This window comes from Manis pentadactyla, chromosome 11 (assembly GCF_030020395.1).
Source record: "Manis pentadactyla isolate mManPen7 chromosome 11, mManPen7.hap1, whole genome shotgun sequence".
NCBI classification, from domain to species: domain Eukaryota; kingdom Metazoa; phylum Chordata; class Mammalia; order Pholidota; family Manidae; genus Manis; species Manis pentadactyla.
Window position 1 is genome coordinate 39,383,072 of NC_080029.1, and position 22,808 is coordinate 39,405,879.

A 22,808-nucleotide genomic window follows, 5' to 3' on the forward strand; every position below is an offset into this window, starting at 1 on the left:
AATCATACATTCTTCTGACCATAGGGGCTTCTGTTTGCCTTCTGCTGTTGCTAGGATGGCCTTAATATCATTAACCAAACAACTCTTGTTACTAAGCCCAGAAAGGAAAAACCCCTCTATCTAACTAGAGAAGAGTGAAACTCCAACCCTGTACTGCCTTGACTCTAACATCTGTGCCTGCTCCCTCCCCTCTCATGCTTCTGAAAGAGGGAAGTTGCTTAAAACCAATGACCACAAAACCTGCCAGCTGTCAATACTCTCATTTTCATCAGATCAGAAACTACACAGCATTTTGTGATGTATGGTTTCTTGGAATCAAGGAAATGAAGTGGTTATAAGTATGCAACCCTCTTACCAACTGCTGTGTTAAGGGCTGGGGACCAAAGCAGACAGGGAAATTTAGAGTTTATGCATCTAGATTCACCTTCAAAGAAAACAGTGTCTGGGTAACTTCCTTTGAAGATGCTGGTGCCTCCTAAGAGGCTTCATGGAAGGCTGCGGCCTGCAGAAAGACTTCGGTTAGGACAAAACTGTTTCATGAAAATTCTGTTCAGGAGGAGTCACTGCATGCTTAAGAGCCCACACGGGAAGAAGAGTCGGTCAGGTCCCCTCTTCCTAGGGTTTCTCTTCTCCTTTCTTTCCTGCTCTGGGAGCCACAGGGTGGAAGGCTGATAGCCAGGCCCATGGAAATCTTGGATAAGGGTAATGTCACTTTTCTAAGAGACTCACTCTTGGCAGTGAAGAGAATCTCTGGGAGAGTGACAGGGGATGGGTGTTGGATAAAGAAACAAAGGAGGATGAGTTTCCAGAGAGATCCCACCCAAGAACCCAGGGAGTTCAAGCTTGGCTGGGAGGGCTGCCAGTGTACGCCCGAAGGAGCCTGCATCCGCGGGCTGGCACGGGCAGTGACACCCCTTTCCCCACACACACCCCTGTGGGGTTCTGGGACACTGCCACAGACCCACTGGGGTGAAGCTGAGGCCGCAGTGTGGCGTCGCTCCTCCTGCTGACTCACGGAAGACCACAGCAGTGAGCAGAAATTCCATGATGAAAGCCGATATTCCTGACATTTCTCCCAGCACTCAGATTTTCCAGAGGATTCTTGGGCAAAGTCTTTCTGTCTTCCAAACTGCAGAGGGATGATGGCTCAAAGGTTCCAAAGTGAGGCGGAAAAGCTGACTGTAAGGTTCTCAGGCTGCCCTCGTCTTCTCCGCGAGACCACTAGGGGTCTGCTGAAGTGGAAGGCTGGACCAGGCCTCGGCGGGCACTGACTTGGGGCTAAGGAACCTGGGGCTTTGGAGGAGGTGAATCAGCGGGCAGGGCCGAATGGAGGGTGTACACTTCCTCCGGTCTGTCTTGGGCTCCTTGTTTTTCTTTTTTAAACTGAATATTGAACTTTAGTTGTATAGACATATGAATTGTTTGGTTAGAACTGTGTGACAGGTCTGTATTCTGAAGCTATTTGAGTCTGCCATCCCAGGTAAAATACTTCAGACATTCAACAATGAAAGTAGTGGAGAGGGAGGTAAGTGTCCGTGTGTCTCTCATCTCTCCTTTCTTTAGCTCTATGGAGTAAAATTTTAAAAAAGGAAAAACTCACTTATTTCCTCCCACTTCATTTTTCACACTGGTCAATACTTTTACTTTTTTATATGTTTACACTAGAATACATGCTTCCTGGAGGCAGGGTCTTGGCTCATCTAGGTCATTATGATATCTTCACACACAAAATAAGTCTCCACACATGTTTGTTGCATGAATAAATGAATGACTGAATAGATACATGGATAAATAAGTGAATGTGGACCTGTAAAGTTATGACTTTAGACACAATTATATCTCACATAACTATATTAAAATACTACACAAAGGAAATAAAATATGGGACTCAATTTTCCCTAAAGTGCCCTTGAAACTGAGAGAGTGACTAATGCTAACAAAAGGTACTTTAATATGGTTAGTAACCAAATTTCCAATTCATGGACTAGGGGTAAATAGTCCCTGAAAGGAAAAGGCTGGGAGAATTCCCCTCCTACCGAAGGGGACCCCTCTCAATTTATAAAAATGCCCTTTTCCCTTTGGTCCTACCTTCTCACAGAAAAAAAAATTGTAGAATGAAAACATTTCTTTGCAGGGTGACTGCAGTTCACTGTCCAAAATGGGAATCTCAGGTAAAAGGCCCTTTTATGGTGGGGGTCACAGAGCAAACGGAGGCTTTTCTGGGCAGACTAAGACATGGAGGCTGACCTGCCTCCTCACCATTTAAATTAACCCAAGCCTTCTCCAAGTTAAAGCAATTTTTTGAAGTTCTCTTTTGTTGAAAGTGCTTGTTCTTTACTGCATTCTTCTCATCCTGAACTCCTCAATGAGATTCTGTCCTGAGCACTAATTCTTAGGAAGAACAGTATCTTGAGCTGCTCAAAGTTGTCAGTTCTAGAGTTAACTCTCTCAGCACAACGTGCAATGCCTGGGTAATATATCAAGTAGACACTGTGCAGATGCTCTGCCGGGTCAGCCCTCAACTCTACCTCTTTCTTTTAATGAAAACAGGGTATAAAAATATACAATAGCTGCAGCAAATTAAACCAAGCACAGCAGCCCCTCAGAGGGACAGCAGAGAGAAGAGGCTTCCTATGGCACAAAGATTACACTCAGCCTTCCTGGCCATAAAAGCTTCAATTTTTCCCATTCTTATTGCCAAAGCTGGAATGCCAAGAAATGCTGGGAACTGTGGTTATATACACTTCATATTTTACATTCTGAAACCCCAAGGAATAAGCTGCGGAGAACAGAGTCCTGTTTCTTCCAGGGCCCCTGAACAGATACCACACTCTAGCTCTGTGGAGCATGGCTGAGTATTTGCAGGGCAGAAACAAAGACCTCACAGATTCTTCCAGTCTGTGTGTACCTTCCTGGCATTTGTGGCAGACCCTGGTTAACTTTTCTCATTTACTTCTTTTTTGTTACTTTTTAAACTTTCTGAATTACTCAACCAGATTCTTACAGGGGGAAAAAAAAAAACCACTACCACACATATAAGTCAGTCATAAGGAAACTTGGTTACCACCTCGGACAGGTCTGAACCTGTCTGTTCACAGAGGAGGAAACAAAACTCCACTGTTCTTGAGGCCAAATTGTACTCCCTCCCTTAGAGAGGCAGTGAAGCGGCCAGCCCGACAGCGTTCAGATTTCAGGTTCGCTTTGTCAAAATTTTCCTCCCTGGCTGTAAATTAAATTGTAAACAAAGTTCACTGCCACAGTGTATTTTTTTCAATTCCATGTTCTTGTGTAGGAGTCAAACCAACCAATCAAACAAACAAGAGCACACGCCTTCCTTCCTCTCTCCCTTCGAGAATTAACATAAGATCCAGGTATGTCAGGAAAGGCTCCTGGTGACAAGACCTGTTCTTCTAAAGGGTGAGCTGACTCACTGTCACCTGCCTTCCTCTATTGCTCATAGTCCCATTTCTTTGTCAAAGGAGTGTTAAAATCCTCACCAGGCCAATTTGGGAGGGGCAAGCTTCTCATTGCTTGGATTAAACTCAGACTAAATATCCTCTATTGCTTCTTTTGCAAGATTTGGATGCGCCTACCCATTCCTCATGTTCTCAGAGGACAGGGATTCCCCTCTGATTTTTATCCCCTTGAGGGCACTTGCTCCAGTGCCTGTAGGGCAAGGGGATTGAGAAGCTCCTGGGAAATGAGGAAGGGGCGACTACACAAAAGCAGGCTCCATCCCACCAGTCTGCACTGCTGCTCTTAATCCAGTTATAAATAACAACTGATGCAACTGCTCTAGGGCTGGAAATAAACTTCTCTTTGTGGTGCTATAACTGCAGTAAACTTTTATAAGCCTGTTCCATGATCTGAACAAACCTGCACAGTTTCTCCAACGAGAGCAGAGTTTTTAGGTTTGAACCCTCACCACAGACCATTCTCAGGGATGAAAAGGAGGCTCAACTGCCACCTTTCCATAGACGTTTAGAGCTGGTCTTTCCAGGGCTTAGGAAGAACCTCCATTTGTCAGTGTATCTATCCCATAGCACCAGTGGCCTTTCAATAGGAGACACATTTGCACACAGAGCTTGAGTATGCATGGGCAATTTCTGGAAGGATGCGCAAGAAATGGGTTAACTGGTTGTCTTGAAAAAGAGGAATTTGGAGGCCTGGATTTAGCTTTCAGTAATCTTTTCAGAACAGCTAAACATTTCTTTTTTATCATATAGAAGTAGTCACTCATGTAATTAAATTACACTGACATTGCTCTTTAGTCAATACAATCCATGTTTACACCCATCTTCATATCACTTTCTCTCCCAATGTATTCCCTCAGATAAGAAATAAATCAGTTGTTAGAAATAAAACAGAAATGAAGAAATAAGGAAAATTGCTCTGCCTTGTGCCACAAGCTGAGAAACACTAAATGAAAATGAATAAGGAAAACAAAGCTCCAGATGTGAAGTCCTAACACAACAATGAGAGAAAAAGATGAGTCCCATGGCTTTCCATTCAGCACCCCCCTGGGTGTTTCCTCTTTCCTATCTGATAATTTCCTCTCATGCCTTACTGACTGATTTCTACTTCCTCTGTCCATATCTCACCCCTTTGGCTTATTTCTTTTTAAAATATTTGTTCTCAAAAATCATAAAAGTAATGTTCTCACCACAGTCAGTGATACAATATGAAGATACATAATGAAAAATCAATACCTACCTACACTCAACCCTATCCCAAACTGTTTCATCATATCTAAGTACAGATGGTTTGTTTGTTTTTTACAAAAAAATGTGACTTCAATGATACTTCATACATACTACTCTTTAACTTCTCCCCCACTTATTTATTTATCAGGGACAAACCACCCAAGTCAATAAATGTACATCTAACTCATTCTTTCTTTTCATAGTTGCATAATATCCCGCAAGATGGGCATACCATCATTTATTCAACCATTTCCTTATTGAACCTGTCTACCTCCTAAATGGATTCACTGTTCAAGTTTCTTCCCTAAATCACTCTTCTTTTTTATAACTGATAATGGATATTGACCATTAGCTAATACCAGACACTGGGATAAAGAAGTCACATGAATGGGTTCTCAGGATAATCCCACGGTAGTTACCGTTATCCACGTGTTGTATATTAGGAAACCAAAACTGAGAGAAATTAAAGTATCCAGTATCACAGAGTTAGAACATTGTAGAGGTAGGTTTCCAACCCAGGTTTGACTCCAAAGCCTTGCTCTTAACTCTAAGCCAATACTGCCTCATAGTCGCACTGTTGCCAGGCAATCGACCTAAAGTCTATGACCACTCTCAAAGATTAGCCTGGTATTTACAGCTCTGAGATGGATGATTTGGCTAGGAGTTCCACAGGTACCTCTGTAACTAGCAGTGTTTGCTCCTTTGTCTCCCCATCACCTACACCTGTGCTCATTCCATGCCTCCTCTTCGGCAATTCTCCCTGGAGCCAGGCACTGACGGACTCAAGTGAAAAGCACTTATCTTGTTGAAGTGGGCTGTGGATAGAGATCCCTAGTTCTAGGGTTTACAACTTCCTTTCCTGTTCACATGTGCACATAGAAGATAAATCTATACTCACAATTATAGGTGGTGATTAAAGTCCTCCAAAATCCACACAAAAGGAAACTTTGAACACCCTATTCTTAAGATCATACCAACAATTAACTTCCTGCTATGTTTGCTGCCCATATATTCAGCAGCAACAAAATTCAATTAAAGCCCAACTCTTATCTGGGAGAGGTAACATGAGCTACCAACACTGCAATTCATATCAGTTTAGTTACCAATTACTATTAAGATACTTCTGATTTTATAAGAGAAGAAGGATGTAACATGTCAACTGGATATCGAGTCAAGAATCTAGAATGAAAAATTATGTGGATGGCTGATGACTATTTAGAAGCCAATGACTATAAAAAGAGAGCCAGAACAAATAATGCTACACTGATATCTCCTTCTCTGACAGGTAAACTAGGTTGAAAGACCCAGATTGCCTTTAAATTTCTCAAAGGCTTTCTTGTAGACTATTTGCATTTATTCAGTCTATTCCATAAGGGTGGTCCAGAACAAGTGAACAGAAGATACTATGAAACACTGTTTGAGTCAATACAAAGGTGAAATTACCAATAGTCACAGATGCCTAAAAGTGGAGGAAACAAGTTCTCTGTTTGGAATGTTTAAGTATAGAAAAACATGACCATTCAGCAGGTTGTCAAGTTTCATGCTCTGAAAGAGAAGGATATATAACTTGTAACTCCCTTCTAAAGAGGACTCTAGAATTTTATCAGTGGGACACAAGACAGGTAGGTTTTGATGCAGGTATCAAGAATGGTCTAAAACAGTGATTGTGTAAGTGAAAGAACAGGCTTGGATGGGTATTCTGGAGGCTGGAGGAACACTGCCAAAGGAAGGAGGAGAAATGAAAGGCCACGCAGTCAAACTGCTACTTTCCCATTTTGTGCACAGCACATACATCTCTGGAACTGGATCCCTCAGTGATGTCATTCTCCGGGCTGTGGGGCAACTTGCCCATCAATTTTCACTTACTTGTCTTTGCAGTGGAACCCAGAAAGTCATCAGCATCTGAGTATTTTTGCTAAACAGTAACAGGGCACTTGAACCAAGTTATATTTCTTCTTATCAAGTTTGCTGATGAGTAAAATTTGACATTTCCAAGACATGGGAAAAAAAATTCCACCTTCAGGAGCATGCTGCAGACTACATATTAAAAGGCAACTATAACACCATGTTCTGCTCAGCTGTTTCTCCTGCCAGGCTTAGTATGGAATCCAGGAGAAGGATTTGGTCTCAAATCCTAAAAACATAGCTCCAAGACTAACATACATGGTTCAGTGAGCCAAAAGAATGACAACGCTTTCATTTAATCCTCAGCTGCTCTCTCGTGTCAGTCCACAGTGTGTTTAACTCCAGCCAGTGCTATTTTTCTCAGGCTGAAATCCTTTCCAAATAGATTTTGTACTACCAAGCCAAGTGTTGCAGAGTACCTTGCTTAATGGAACCGAAAACATTTTAAAAAATTAAACATATGTGTGAATGAATGACTGTGATGGACTGAATGTCCATCATAGTCATTTGCATATCAATATGTCCAAAGTCATGTGTTGAAGACCTGACCCCTTCAGTGTGATGGCATTTGAAGGTGGGATCTTTGGGAAGTAGTTCTGGTTAGAGAAGGTCATGAGGATGGAGCCCCGTGATGGGATTAGTGCCCTCCCTCTCTCCCTCTCTCCCCCTCCCTCCCTTGCCCTCTCCCCCTTCTCCCCGTTCCTCTCCCTCTCTCCACATGAGGGCACAGTGAGAAGACAGTTGTCTGCAACCAAGAGGAAAGCCCTCACCAGAAGTGAAACTGGCCACCTTGATCTTGAACCTTCCAGCTTAAGGTTCTGTTAAGCCACCCAGTCTGCAGTATTTGCTGTGGCGGCTGAAGCAGACTGAGACAATGACTCCAGGCCTTCTGCAGAACTGGGATTTACAGAAAAGGAGTGGTCACAGCTTGGAGGTCAAGGCTGGACAGAACCTAACTGGTACAGCAGCAGGTTACCTATTTTTTTACACTATCATGTTGGAAAACTCATATGAGGATGTATTCAATATCACATATCAGGTCCCTTTGAAAATAACATCTTTAATTATTTTTGAAACGACAATATTTGTTCAATATAGAACATTTGAAAAGCATTAAGAGCATTAACAAGAGAATGAAAAACACCTGCATTATCTCAGCTGCTCAGACAATCACCGTTTGACATGATGTTTATCTTCCTGGAACTATTTTCCCTCCAGAGAGTTAACTTGACTGAGACCACAGGGCTTTTGGGGGGGTTTCCTCTGACCGTCACAACCACTACAGTTCTACCGTCACCTTAAAGAAACCCATCCTCTTACCCTCACAGGGACATTACTGAGAAGTGATTTTCCTTTCAGGATCTCAGTGTGGATAGTCACATCCTGTAACATCCATAGATAGATCAGAACTGGTTGCCTGTGGTGGCAGTTAGGGATTAACTGCAAGGGGCACCAGGAAACTTCCTGGGATAATGGAAATGCTCTATATATTATTTGGAGTATTGATTACATATTTGCGTAGATTTGTCAAAACACATCAAATTGACACTTGAGATGTATGGGGAGAAGTGGCCAGGAAAGATAATGCCAATACCCATTATTAGAACATGTGCTTTGACACATTTTCCAAAGAATGCTTTAAGAGTAAACATTACTGATCATGTACTCAATACCACACCCTAGGCTAACGGCTTCATGTGCTCCTCTATTTAATTCTGGCAACTCCCCTCGGAGGTACACTTCTAGGATCTCTATTTTACCAGTGAAGAAGAAACTGAGGTTTAGTGGGGTTAAGTAATTTATTCAAAATCCCACAGCTGGAAAGTGGCAGGGCAAAACTGGGACCCAAGTCCCTCCAGCCCTGCAAATAAACCTTTAGCAACATGCATGGCTTTTGACTCAGCAGTACCTCAGGAATCTGTTCTCAGAAAACAAAGACAGATTCAAATACATGTGTACAGGATATAAGCTTATCAGTATTAATGATATTTAAGTAGGTCCATATGATGAATCACTATCACTTAATATTAGTTGGAAAAGAGAATGCAAATGACTTTCATGGTAGGGGAAAATGGTCGTGACATAGTAAGTAAAAAAAAAAAAGGTTAAAAATGTATGTATAGTTTGACTTGTATTTTGTTTCTTTTTTAAAAAATAAATACATTTTAAAACTTTTGGGAAATATAGCAAAATGAAAAGAATTATCTTTTACTGGTAGGATTATAGGTTTGTTTCATTTTTACTTTTTATATTTAAAATTTTCAATAATTGCTATGTGTTACTTTTGTAACTAGAGAGGCAAGAATAAATTTTATTTAAAAAATAAAAGACACGGGAAAAATCATTGTTTTCACTAACGAATATATATCCCATGAAGATTATATATACATTTTTATGAAGATTTTTTTGTACAGCCTAGTTTGAAGATACATTCCTTTAATAACTTTTGGGTGTTATTGTTATTCAATAACTTACACATAACCATAGAGAAGTGAAATCACCAGGCTTTCTATCATATTCATATGTGTAAAACACACATGGTAGGTTTAAAGAACTTACAAAGCAATGTCCAGTTTATAAAATGATCTTGATAAACTTATTACCTTAGCTTTCAGCAGAAAGGCATAAAAAATGGAATAGATTACTGTTGAAGTGCTCTGAATATAGCAAGCAGAATTAAAGTAACTCTGAGCCCAATCAGCATCACCTTAAGCAAAAAAGTATACAACTGACATTTGCTGCAAATGCCATGGTCCTGAGTCATCGTGTGCAGAAATGTGGCAGACGAAGCAGGGCAGAGACCACCAGTGTCTCTCCAGCCCATGTACTACAGGGCTCCTTTTTTAAAGAACACTCACGGCAACACCGACAGACAAGTCTGTCTCTATGAAATTCCTTCCACTTGAGAATTACAGTCACAGGAAGAAACTGTGTCCTTGTAACAGGTGGAAGGTTTATACTACCATCGAAATGAAAATCCGAAATTCAGAAATTCTTGAAGAATTAGAACTCTCATTTGAAAATTACTCATATGGAGGCTCAAACATTCTTTTCAGTTAAAGCAGAGAAATTCCCAAAAGGCTTTCACTTACTAAAAAAAACACTACCTGGAATTCTGAGCAAATCATGGGTTTGGACCAGTAAAACACAGCAGATAGACAGTGGGTTAGACAGCCATGCTCCCTGCCCTCAGAGCGGCCCACATGCAGAGGCAGATGCCAGGGAAAGTGCTAAGGGAAGGGTGCAGCAGGAGCAGAGAGGACAGGCGCCTCTCCTAGATCGAGTCTAGGAGGCTTCCTAGAGGAGGTGACAATGATAGCTAAGCTGAGACTGCACAGGTCAGCAGGTGTCTGCTTGGCAAAGGGCAGGGAAAAGATCTAGGCAAAGAGAACTGCTTGGGCAAAGGCCTGGAGTTTGAGAGAACTCAGCACCTCCTGGAGTCAAAACTGAGGTGGGAGTACAGAGTTCCATCACATGCTGTGACCTTGAATAAGTTATTTTATTTCCCAGAGCCTTTTTTTCTCATCTGTAAAATAGGGATGATGCCATTTACTTTGGAGAGATGTCTTAAGAAGTTAAATGTAAATAGGTAAAAGCTCCTTACAGAGGCATTTATGCTTACAAGATAAATGCTCAGTACATGAGGCTATTATTCTGTATCACAGAATCAAAGTGAGAGAGCTAGGATCCTCTCCCTCCACTCTGCATCCTGCTCCAGCCTTCTGTTCTCTTTGCCAGTGCTTGACCTTGTAGAGGACTACCCCTTCCTCCCCAAAGCTTGGCATCCTTACCATTCATTCTGCCTGGAATGCTCTTGTCCCAGTTACCACATAGAGCCTCCTCACATCCTAAGGTTTCTGCTTTTCTGCTCAAGTGCCCCATTCTCCCTGAACTTGATCTCCCCATTAGGCAGATTTTTCTCCATAGAATTTATCACCCCAACATTCACTATATTTACTTTTTGTTTGTCTGACTAACTGAGCTGAAACTTAAGCTCCCTGAGAGTAGTTTTTGTCTGCTTTATTTCCAGAGTTTAGAACAGTGCCTTGTACATAGTATGTGTTCAACACATACATGTTAAAGAAATGAACCAAATACCCTAAGCTTGAGGACCTGGCATAAGACTTTGCATTGACTAGGCATTTCCTAAGCATTTGTTGAGCAATTAAATCACTTTTTCCAAATGGCGGTATTCATGTGATACCTAAAGATCAACTGACTGTATTGTCATTGCTTAGCAAATAAATCCAATATTGCATTTAATTACAATGAAGCAGTGATTGCTTGATCAATTCAGTGGGGAGAAGAGCAAAACAGATGGTCTGATTTCATTAGCCTGTGGAATCTATTAACACATTTATCAATTAGTTCCAAATAACCACAGCCTTTGTTGATACAAAAGGTCAAACACTGATGAGGTATGCCAGGATCAGTATTCTGATTTAATAAGTACAGAAACAGAGTGTTTCAGGGCTGAAATTTCTTTCAGCCATTAATGTGGATCCTTTGAGAAACTGCATTAATGGGACTAAGCTGCCAGGATAGTCACTCCAGTAATGGCCCAAAAAGGTTCTTGAATATCCCCTCAAATAAACAAATGAAAATTTGCTTCAATACTGGAGAAATTAAACTCAAAATGGGTTCAACTGCTTGCCCCATAGGTTAAAGAGACGACTGAGATTTAAAACAAAATGTAAGAGTATAGTCTTTGAGTTTTACAATCTGTCCCATATGCTTCAGGGCTTCATAAGGAAACTGTCTTAAGGATTTATGATAAGTACATGGTAAATGTATTAACTACACACAGTTTCAAAATATTGCTAAAATGCAAAGGAAATGATTTGGTTGGAAAGAAAAGCATTTCAGATTTAGTTTTCTGTAAAAGACTGGCCTTCAGAGGGCTGATTTTTACAAGCTCAAACTCCAATTTCTATAAAGAATTCACTATTTTTGAGGAAGCATCTTGAGGATAATTTCAGCTCCAGCCTATGCTATGAAGAAAACCCAAAACAGCTGATAGCACATATGCAAAGAATTATTTCTCATATTGACATGGCATGTTTCAAAGAGCTTTCACATGTTCACTTTCATTTTATTTGAGATTTATCAGTGCCACAGGGAAGCCATCAATGGTATTCCTGTTGCACAGATAGGCAAACAGACTCAAGAATTCTGCAACCTGCCCACATTCCCAGGACCAGCATGAAGCGGGGCTGGGTCTAGCACCCAAGTCTTCTGAAAACCATGCCCAGCATTCCTTCAGTTGAAAGAATATATACTGCCCCTCAAAGTTATTTTAAAATAAGTTATTTTTTTCTATTCTTTTATAGCATTATATTTTAAGTGGAACTGTACTGTGGGGATGCTTATGCTAAATGATACAGTATTAACAATTAAAAAAAAAACCTGGAGCCAAATTGAGGCAGATATCGAATGGGTCTGTTTCCTAGGGATCTGACCTTGGCTCACTGTTGCATTTAAGACATTCTTGCTGAGTAATCTCATCCAGTCCCATGATCTGAACTAAGAGCTTTGTTCTGATGACTTCCAGTTATTTAGTTCCATTCCATCTTCTTCACTGGGCTTGAGACCATATCACCCAGTCTGCTGAGCATCTTCACTGGAATGTGTTCTCACATATCTGACATACTGGTTCTAAGTCTTTCTATCTTCTTTTCTGCCTAGATCTCTTTCTGGGTTCATGATCTTTCCTAGTTAATGGCACCATCATCCATTCAACCTTCTAGCTAAACACCTAGAAATGACCCTAGGTTTCCCCTTCACTCCCTGGATTTACCTAGTCACTAAGTCTTGTCTTTTCTACTTGCTGGTTTCCCTTAAACCAATGCCCTTCTCCTCTTCTACCATTACTGTCTCAGTTCAGGTGCTCCTTGTCTTCTTAGCTGAAACACCACAATAGCCACAAATTGAACCTCCTCCATGTTCACATGTCCACATGCACCCTCCCTCAAATAAGCGTAAAATATAAATCCATTCATGTCACACAACCTGCTGAAAATTCTTCAAAGACCCTCTTTTACTTGCTACATAAGACCAAACTCCCTGGTATGGAATTTGTGTCTGACACTGCAAGTTTCCTGTCAAATGACATTCTCTACCCCTTTTTTAAAAAAATAAGAGAACCCTGATATTTTAGCTGGAACATGGCCATATAATAATTTCCTAATTTTCACTGCAGCAAGGTGCAGCTATGTGAATAAGTTCTGACCAACCCCATGGTAAGTGCTGAGTGGAATTTCAAGAAGTCTCCTTAAAGGAAACTGGCTCAGCTGGGAAGAATGCCCTTCACCCTTCTTGCTGCCTGGAACTGGAATGCTGAGATGCTCCTGGAGCTTCAGCAAACATGTTAGACCATGAGGTAACCTTGAAGGTGGCAGAACAGAAAAGATAGAAATCTGGGTCCCAGATACCTCCAGGGAGCTTTTATGGAAGAGTTGGACTTTTTACAGGAAAGGAAAATGCATTTCTATCTGGTTTAAGCCACAGTGACTTTCCATTTCCCGTGAGAGGCAATGGTGCCAAATCCTAGTTGATACAGATTGTAGATATCTCAAGAATGTTAAGCCTTTTGCAGCTTCATTTATGCCAACCCTTCTAGCCTTATCTCACATCATAGCTCCAACTTTAGATTCCAGTACTACCAAAATTTGTGTTGTTTTTCTACCTCACCCACATATTGACCTTGAACATTCATACTTCTCAGCTTGTGTTTGAGTTTACTCTTACCCAAATGCCCTCTTTATCTTTGTTCAGCTTTTCACTTTCCACACTCAGCTCAGGTGTCACCTCCTATAGATTTTCCTAAACCTCCACTTCAGGCTAAGTGACATTTTTTGTGCTTCCATAATAACAGAATAAATATAATAAACATAATATAATAAATATAAAAACATAATAAATAATAAAAAATAAAAACATAATATAATAAACATAAAAACAAAATAACAGTTTTGGAATCCATCTGCCACTAATTTATGGGCCATTTCTCCCACGCTACAGAAAGAGCCTCAAAGAGCAGACATCACATCCACTAATTTTTTTTATCTATATCTCCTAACATAAGTGGAGCTCAGTATATAGGTTCTGAGCATAAATGCATGTTCCTCATTGAAATGGAGTAAACAGTCTCAAAGGCCTCCAAATGTCCAATCAGCTCTTCAGGCCAGCAGTAAGTTGAAGACTGAAATGAAATTTTCTAATGGTGAATTTTTTTTTTCTGGAGATGGAAAACAAATTGCAAGTGAGCCATCCTAAGAAAACATCCATTTTGAGAAGCAATTTACTGTTTGGGTGTTTCAGACTTGAATTCCCTCATCTGTAAAAGAGAACTTGGCCCTCAGTCATCTTGGAGGTCTCACCTGGCTCTAACATTTTATAATTCCATTGTGGAATATAAACACAGAACCGTACACAAGAAACTCACTGTGAAGGGATGGCTCCTCCAGGGACTGGCAACGCAACCAGTCTTACCTAACTTTTTAAATAAATTATTTACAAGGAGTGCCTAATAAAATCTCAGAGTCATCAGATGACAGGGAACTCTAGGATCATGAAATGCCAGTTGCGGGGTGATAGGCCTCCTAGACTGCAACCACACTGGCCTTGTTTAAGAGCCCTTGAACTTGTCATCCCCCCTCCTGATACTGGAAATGAGCACTTGCTATTCCTTCTGTCTTGAATGCTCTTTCTGTCTCTCTTCACTAGTTACCTCAGCTCAAGAGTCACTTCCTTCGGAAAATCTTCCATCTTTCCCTGACCCGACTGAACCACCTTTCAGAGGTTCTCCTTCATTGCAGTACATTCCTCTTCTTCATAGCACTGGTCACAGTTGTGATTTTCTATTACTATGGTCATTTGATTGATGTCTTTTTCTCTCACTAGACCATATTCTCCACAAGGGTGTATTTTTATTTTTGCTCATTGTTGTATCCATATTCTTGGCAGAGTTGATGCTCAGGGAATACTTATTAAATATCTCCAAAGGTTGTGTGAGGAGGGAGAAAGTGGCTGATGAGTTTTATTTGGGGAAAGTGTCAAGCTATTCTAATAAACTGGAAATCCTCTGAGTTCTCCATCCCATCTTGGAAAAAAGTTAGAGATTCAAGTTACTTCTGGTAACAGTGAAAGAACAGGCACTGAATGAGGCCACTATTTGGCAGAACAGAAAGATAAGCTAAGAAAGGAGGCAGACATATTACTAAAAAGTTTGGAGTTCCAGTAACAATCTGGGTAAGGGCTCACAGTCAGAAACCAATGTGGAAGTTACTAACACATTGTGGGTCCCGTGGCTAGCACCTTCAGAAGAAACAAGGACTATACGAAAATAACAAATGACAATTTGTAGCTGTCTTTGCAGTAAGCAGATAAAGAAAGAGTAGACCTTTTTTCTTGGAGCAGAAGCAATGATGTTATCAGATAGCAAAGGAAAAACAGAGCTCCTAAATTTGACTTTCATCTTTATCTCAAAAGATTTTTCTCACTAGAATGAGTAGAATAAATATAAGGATGGAATTGAATTCCAGTATAGGTGAGATAACAGTAACAGTCCAAAATTACAGGCCCAAATGAAAGATATTTGGGGACTCTGAAAGTCTGCTGATAAGAAAATTAGGAGTTAGATGGATTCCAGAGATGGGAATCAGATAGATGTTGTCAAAATTTTCAGGAAGGGGAAAGGAAGATATCAGAGAGCAATGACTTAAGTTTGTGGTATTCATCACTGAACAGAAATGCAAATTGATTTGGAAACAGATGACTTGTTCTTAGACACAGAAGCAATGCTCGAAAAGGTGGACTCACCATGGGCTCTCTGAGCAAAGCTATGCTCAGCCAACTTCAGATCACACAGGTATCGGGAGTCAGAGGCACCTGATGGCCCTTTATGATACCCTTGAGAACCAAGAGTCAGATGATATTAGAGATTGGTGTATTAATACAGATCTAATGGCTGTATTCAGAGACTAGTTTAACAGATTTTACCATGGAGGAAGATAATAAATCTTCCCAAATTCTGAATTTAGAAAAAGTCAAATTGGATAGAGATTGTTTTCACAATTTGTGGAGAAATCGGGGTGATTTTCTTTAAAAGTTAATGTGCTACATAATTATATGAGTACAAAACAATATGTCAGGTCTGACAGTCAAGCTCTGTTGACAGTTCCACATCTGGACAGTGGGAAAGCAAATTACTACACTAAGCACTTGGAGCTGTAGGGGTAAACAGTAATTATTATGCAACCAGCATACTAATCATAGGGCCCAAAGTGGTCACAAGTTGAAAGTGTGTGTTGAAATATGCTGTGTTTAAGTATAACATGTTTGCACTCAAGGAATTAAAATTTACACTGCATGCTTCTATAAATTCTTCCTCATTCAACATATTTTAGAAACATTCCATGTTTTTGTCAAAAACAGCAAATCCAATGGATGCTGGCTGGGTTTAGGAGTTTGGGGTTGAAATGTCAATGATAGCTGAATTCCCCTTTAATATGAAACGTGATAGAAAATGGCACCCAGAATGCTGGAGGGCAGGTAAATGGGATGCAGGCCCCTTTCTTTGTCTTCCTAGCTTTTCTGTAGGGCTTGACTCCAAGAAAGTCAACTACCATGTATATTATTCATGAGCACTATCTGGGCTCCCAATCAGCCAGTGAGCCTAGGACAATAGAATGAATAGTATTTTTTTCCTTTAGCAAAGTGACTCATTGACTGCTTACTTCCTAGCCCTCAATTCTGGGTAGAATTCTGGGCCTCAATTCTTGGTTTCTGGCAGGCTCCAGACCTTCCAGCCAAAGGCAAAGGGGCAGAATCTTCTTTTGCTGTATCTCCCAGGAACTGGGTTTCTGTTCCACCATGAAATGCAAGTGAACACTTCTGAGAATCAGGGTCAGAACACAAGCAGAAAAGCACATAAATGTACCTGGCCTGTCTCCTCTCATGTAAGGCACAGCCAGCTAAGAGAGAGAAAAAAGTCATGCAAGAGGGAGCCTAAGGCCCTACCTTCTTAAGTCCCACTGGTCAATACCTTGTAAATGGGATCATCTTTGTAATTTGCTAGAAAATAAACACTTCCTCAGGGGGAAAAAAAATAAGTCCAAACAAACAACAACATAAACTCCACAGACATACCTTGGAGATATTGCGGATTCGGTTCCAGACCACCACAATAAAGTGAGTATCATAATAAAGCGAGCCAAATGAAATTTTTCATTGCATATACAAGTTACACTATACTGTAGCCTATTAAGTGTGCAACAGCATTATGTCTCAAAAACAATGTACATACTTTAATTAAAAATACTTACTGCTAAAAAATGCCAACCATCATCTGAGCTTTCAGCTAGTCATAATCTTTTTGTTGGTGGAGGGTCCTGCCTCAGTGTTGATGGCTGCTGACCGATCAGGGTGGTAGTTGCTGAAGGTTGGGGTGGCTGGGGCAATTTCTTAAAATAAGACAACAGTGAAGCTTGCCACATCCATTGGCTCTTCCTTCCACAAATGATTTATCTGTAGCATGTGATGTTGTTTAATAGCCTTTTACCTACAGTAGAACTTCTTTCAAGATTGAAGTCGATCTTCCCAAACCCTGCTGCTGCTCTACCAACCAAGTGTATGCAATATTCTCAACCCTTTGAGGTCATTTCCACAGTCTTCACAGCATCTTCACCAGGAGCAGGTTCCATCTCAGGAAACCAGTTCCTTTGCTCATCCAGAAGAAGCAACTCCTCATCTGTTAAAGTTTTATCATGAATTGCAGTGATTCAGACATCTTCAGGCTCTACTTCTAATTCTAGTTCTCCTGCTTTTTTCCACCACCACTACAGCTACGTCCTCCACTGAAGTCCTGAACCCCTCAAAGTCATCCACGAGGGTTGGAATCAACTTCTTCCAAACTCCTGTTAATGTTGGTAGTTTGACCTCTTCCCATGAATCACAAATGTTCAAATGGCACCTGGAATGGTGAATCCTTTCCAGAAAGTTTTCAATTTACTTTGCTCAGATCCTTCAGAGGAATCACTATCTATAGCAGGTATAGCCTTACCAAATATGTTTCTTAAATACTAAGACTTGAAAATTTAAATCACTCCTTGATCTCTGATGGGCTGCAGAATGGACATTGTGCTAGCAGGCATGAAAACAACATTCATCTCATTGTCCATCTCCTTCAGACCTCTTGGGTGACCAGGTGCATTGTCACTGAGCAGTAATATTTTGAGAGGAATCTTTGTTTTCTGAGCAGTCAGTCTCAATAGTGGGCTTAAAATACTCCATTAATTATATCATAAGTAGATATGCTGTCATCCAGGCTTTGCTGTATCATTTATAGAGCACAGGAAGTATCAATTTAGCATAATTATTAAGGGCCCTATGATTTTCAAAATGGTCAATGAGCACTGGCTTTAACTTAAAGGCATGATCTTCTCTCTAGATCATTAAAACTTTCTCCATATCAGCAACAAGGCTGTCTGGCTTTCTTATTACTCATGTGTTCACTGGAACAGCACTTTTAATTTCCTTCACAAATTTTTCCTTTGCATTTGCAACCTGGCTGTTTGGCACAACAGGTCCAGTTTTGGCCTATCTTAGCTTTCAATGAGCCTTCCTAAGCTTAATCACTTCTAGCTTTTTATTTCAAGTGAGAGACGTGTGACTCTTGCTTTCACTTGACCACTTGGAGGCCATTGGACAGTTATTTCTTGGCCTAATTTCAATACTGTTGTGTCTTAGAGAATAAGGATACTGAGGAGAGGGAGACAGATGGGGGAAAGGCCTGTTGGTGGACCAGTCAGAACACAAGCAATATTTATCTATTAAGTTCACTATCTTATATGGGCATGATTTGCAGTGTCCCAAAACAATTACAACTGTAACCTCAAAGATCACTGATCATAGACCACCATAACAAATATAATAATGAAGAAGTTTGAAACATTGCCAGAATTACCAAAACATGACACAGAGACACGAAGTGTGCAAATACTGTTAGAAAAATGGCAACAATAGAGTTTTGACACAGGGTTGCCACAAACCTTTAATTTGTAAAAAACACAGTCTCTGCAAAGCTCAATAAAGTGAAACACAATAAAATTTGGTGTGCTGTTGTGGGGGGGGTCAGAAGCATCATCCAGGGAGATCATTTTAGCTCTGATAAAGGCCATCCTGGGACATGTATGATAAATGAGGCTGTTGGATGCTCCCCTGTTTCTCACTATGCTCTCTGGATCAAAATCACACTCTTCTATGACCCAAATATGCCCTTTACTGTGTATGAATTCCAAGGACTGGGCTCTCAAAGGCTTAGCCTTAAGACTGCTCTCAGGCCAGTACACTGAATGGGATTACATTATCCCATGAAATAAATCTACCTGATAAAAATAGTACTCTAATCTATCCTAATTAAATACGTTCCCTTGATACCCAGCACATCAGTTAAAGCCTTCACGTGGGATTCAAGTCAAAAAGTAAATTAAATTCTGTTGATTATTAAACATTTCTGTTGTTTGTAAGCTACCCAAGCCTGTGGTGTTTGGTTATAGCAGCCCAGAAGGACAAAGACGCTCGCTCTGCCTCATTTTCATGAGTTAAATTGCCTTCTCACCAGAAGAAGAGTAATAAGCCCACTCTCCAGGGAGCTCTAACCTGCAGTCTCTCCTGAGGAGACAGTGTAGCCCAGTGTTAAAAATGTAATTTGAACTCTGGCTTTACTACCAGCTAATAATGTGGTTATTACACCTTTTTAAGACACATTTATTCATCTAAATGACAAGAATGATAGCTCTACAATAATACCATTAGGAGGATGATGAGAGAAACACAGGTAAAGCGCCGGGCCTGTAATAAGCGCTCAGTTCAGCCCTATTGTCATTGTTAAGATTGGTGTTTTGATATATAACAGAAGTCCCTGTCAAGTAGGGAAGTCATTATTTTTAGAAGTTAAATGTGGGGAAGGCTTTCTCTGGGGTAAACAGGAGAAACAGATGGACGAGCCATAGAAGAATGGAAGTGGAGCTCATGGCCCAGAGTCTGATGTCACCACAAGGAAGACCGCTGAACTCCCATCACCAGGCCACATCAGGGACCACAGCCAGCCATGTGCTGGGCAGAATGCTGAGAAATGAAAACTCCGCACGGGAGCGGCCAGGGGCACGTCCTAGCCTGGTCAAAAAGCTCAACACACAGGCTGTCTAAAGCAACCTGGGGCAGCTCCATGACTTAACAATGAGTGGAGATGTCTGATCACTTTCAAGCAGGCAACTCCACTGCTGGCTATCGAGCCCAGCTCCTTGCTCTGCACCCTCTTTTGCACCTCACAGCTGGGGCTGCGGCAGAAGGGCAACAGCCTGGTGGGTTTAGGGCTCCACTCGGAAGATTAACTTGGACCTTTCTGTGTGGTGCCTGTTGCACCCGCTTTGCTTTCCCACTTCTCTCTGGCTTTGTTGACCAGTTCTGCTACAGTCTTTACCAGACTCATTCCTCTCTTCTTATTTGGAGTCCCAGGGTATTTAAGAATAGTCCACTTTTACAGCTCTTTCACACTTTAATGATGATGTCAATACTGTCACGAGCTCACAGAAGGAATAGCATTTAGAAAGGCTGATACATAGAAAATTTCAATCAGGAAAATCATTTGACATCCATGCTCCTAATACAAAAGAGAATTTTTCTCAAAGGAAAGAAACAATTCTATCTCAAGAGAAAAAAGAGTGTATGTGGCAACTACGTTATGCTATTTAAAGAGTAGGAGGACATTCACAACAGAAAAAAGGAAAATTTAAGAATAAAGAGTGTCTGACACCATTTCCCACTTTACCCAACCTGTGTCTGACTGAAGTTTCATCTGATACCCCTTGGGCTCTGCGATCTAACAACGTCAATCAGATTTTAAGTCCATTCAGAGTACTATATATTATGATCAAAAGGTGTGTGCCACGAAATGGAATCAAACAATATTTGAGAGGGGGCTACAATTTGATAAAAACCATCGAGCAGCTCGACAGTTCACCTCTTAGCTCCTCACCTGGGGAGCTGCAAGCACATCTGACCGACATTATTATTGTACCAACCTGGGGCAATGTTTAAGCTATCTACACTCTTCAATTTAATCATGGATTTATAGAATGGAATGTATCACTTCCAATGTTAAAACAAAAAAGAGAGCAGCAATGTGTTCAGGACCTTGCCAAGTCTGGATATAACAAGCCCTTAGCCAACCTGGGGTGGATGGATTCACGAGACACTTCCAAGCCTCTCAGCCCATTTTATGAATACCACATGGAGGCAAGTGTTAGCTTGCAGGCACTGCTGAGCAGTGTTACTCATATATTCTACTGGACACTCAAACCTTTGCAGATTTAATTCCAAGCAGATTTCTTTTGATTATATGAGAGATGGAAGGATGGATTAAGCCAGGAAAGTGAACAAGAGATATATCATGAAAGAGGTTATCAGCAACCGAAACTCACCTGTAGATGATTCCTTTCTCGTGTAGGAACATGAGCGCTGAAATGATTTCTGCAGCATAGAAACGAGCTCGTGCTTCATCAAAACGACGAGACTTCTGAATGTGAAACATCAAGTCGCCCCCATTCACAAATTCCATCACGAAAAACAGTCGGTCCTGGACACAAACACAAGAGAGGCTCCAGTGTGGTGCGGCCATTAGCCTGGGTTCAGCCAGCATCACACTGCCTGGGCGGGGCCGTGTGTCAAAGGGAGGCCCTCAGTGAAATGCCCTGACAGCGGATCAGCGCCAGAGGGTCTGGTGGGAATAGACCCCTGGGATGGTGAGGATCCCCTTAGGTAATTCCACACAACCTTGAATTTCTTCATTAAATAAGAAGTAGAGAAGGCCACAGAATCCTTTGGCCCTAGTTTTAGCTCTGCATCTTAAACACCATGTAACCTTGAGTTATTTTTTTTTTTCAAAGTTCAACATTAATTAAGTGAGAACAATGATGCTACCCCGACCCAGTCATAGAGTTTTATAAACTGGAAGAGAACAACATAAATCTAAACGTGGGTGCCCTTCTTCTGGAATGCACAGGGTTAAACACAGAAAGTAAGGAACATCTAACAGGTCCTCACACTGGGCAGAGAACAATCACAGGAAAAGGAAAATGCTTTAGCAACCAGCCAAACAGCAGTTTCATGACAGCCTCAGAGTAGGTTTAGCATTAGAGAGTCCAATCAGCCCACCAAAAGATTCCTGAGTCAGGAGTGGGAACACATGGACAGGCATGGTGCTGTCTCCACCTGGAAGGAACTCTCAACTCTGCAGGTAAAATGGGGTCTTAAAAAAGATGCAGTGCCCTACGTATTGTGCAAGAGGTGTGAATGGGCTGTAGAAACGAAGACTGCTTAATGAAAGCAATGTTAAGTCTCAGTTAAACAGTGATGTCTCCACAGTAGAGCACAGATGAAACAAGTGGTGACTCTATAGCATCTTACTACGCTGATGGACAGTGACTGCAATGGGGTGTGTGGCATGGACTTGATAACCACAATGTTGCTCATGTGAAACCTTCATAAAATTGTATGTCAATGATACCTTAATAAAAGAAAGAAAAGTGATGTATCCAAGACTGACAGTGTGAAAGCTTTGTGTCAGGAACCTCTAAGATTAGTGGATTCCCTTACTGGCTCCCACAACATTTACGAAGTCCCTGATTAGCTAGGTTCTGGGGACCCAACAGAGAGCAAAAAAGGCACAAAACAGAGACAGTCTCTACCCTTACAGAGGCTTCTGTGGGAGATACACATTACTTAAAAAAAAAGTCACATAAATAAGTAAATTTGCAAATTCTGGCACAACCTCTTCAGGAAAAGCAGAGGAAACAACGACATCTGGTCATCTGCTGGGGAGTCCGTGGAGGCATCTTGCAAGTGAACCATAAGCTGAGGCCTGCAGGGTGAGCCCCAGGCCAGCGATCGGCCCTCTGTGGGGAGGAGGGCGGGAGGCATTTTATCAGCTCACAGAGGATGTGCAGACGCAGAACCCCATCTTCCGTTACGGTTGCAAGGCTGTCAGCTTTGCCCAGAGCATGACCGGCTTTGCTGACGGTGTCACCACACATTCACAGCCGAACACTGGACACTCTGAGCTGCTTTTCATCTGCAGGTACATCACTGCTTTAATCAGGCCCATTTGGGTCAGAAAACACCACAATTTGTGACGCCTAT

At 41.2% G+C, this 22,808-nt stretch overlaps 1 protein-coding gene across 2 annotated transcripts in view; it reads right to left on the reverse strand.

The window, feature by feature from the left end:
• Window positions 1–22,808, reverse strand: part of PRKCH (protein kinase C eta) — a 206,213-nt gene that overhangs the window by 43,320 nt on the left and 140,085 nt on the right. For both annotated transcript variants that reach the window (XM_036919496.2, XM_036919488.2), the window contains exon 10: window positions 21,092–21,246. In XM_036919496.2, the coding sequence (XP_036775391.1) occupies window positions 21,092–21,246 (155 nt within the window). The remainder of the gene's footprint in view (window positions 1–21,091; window positions 21,247–22,808) is intronic.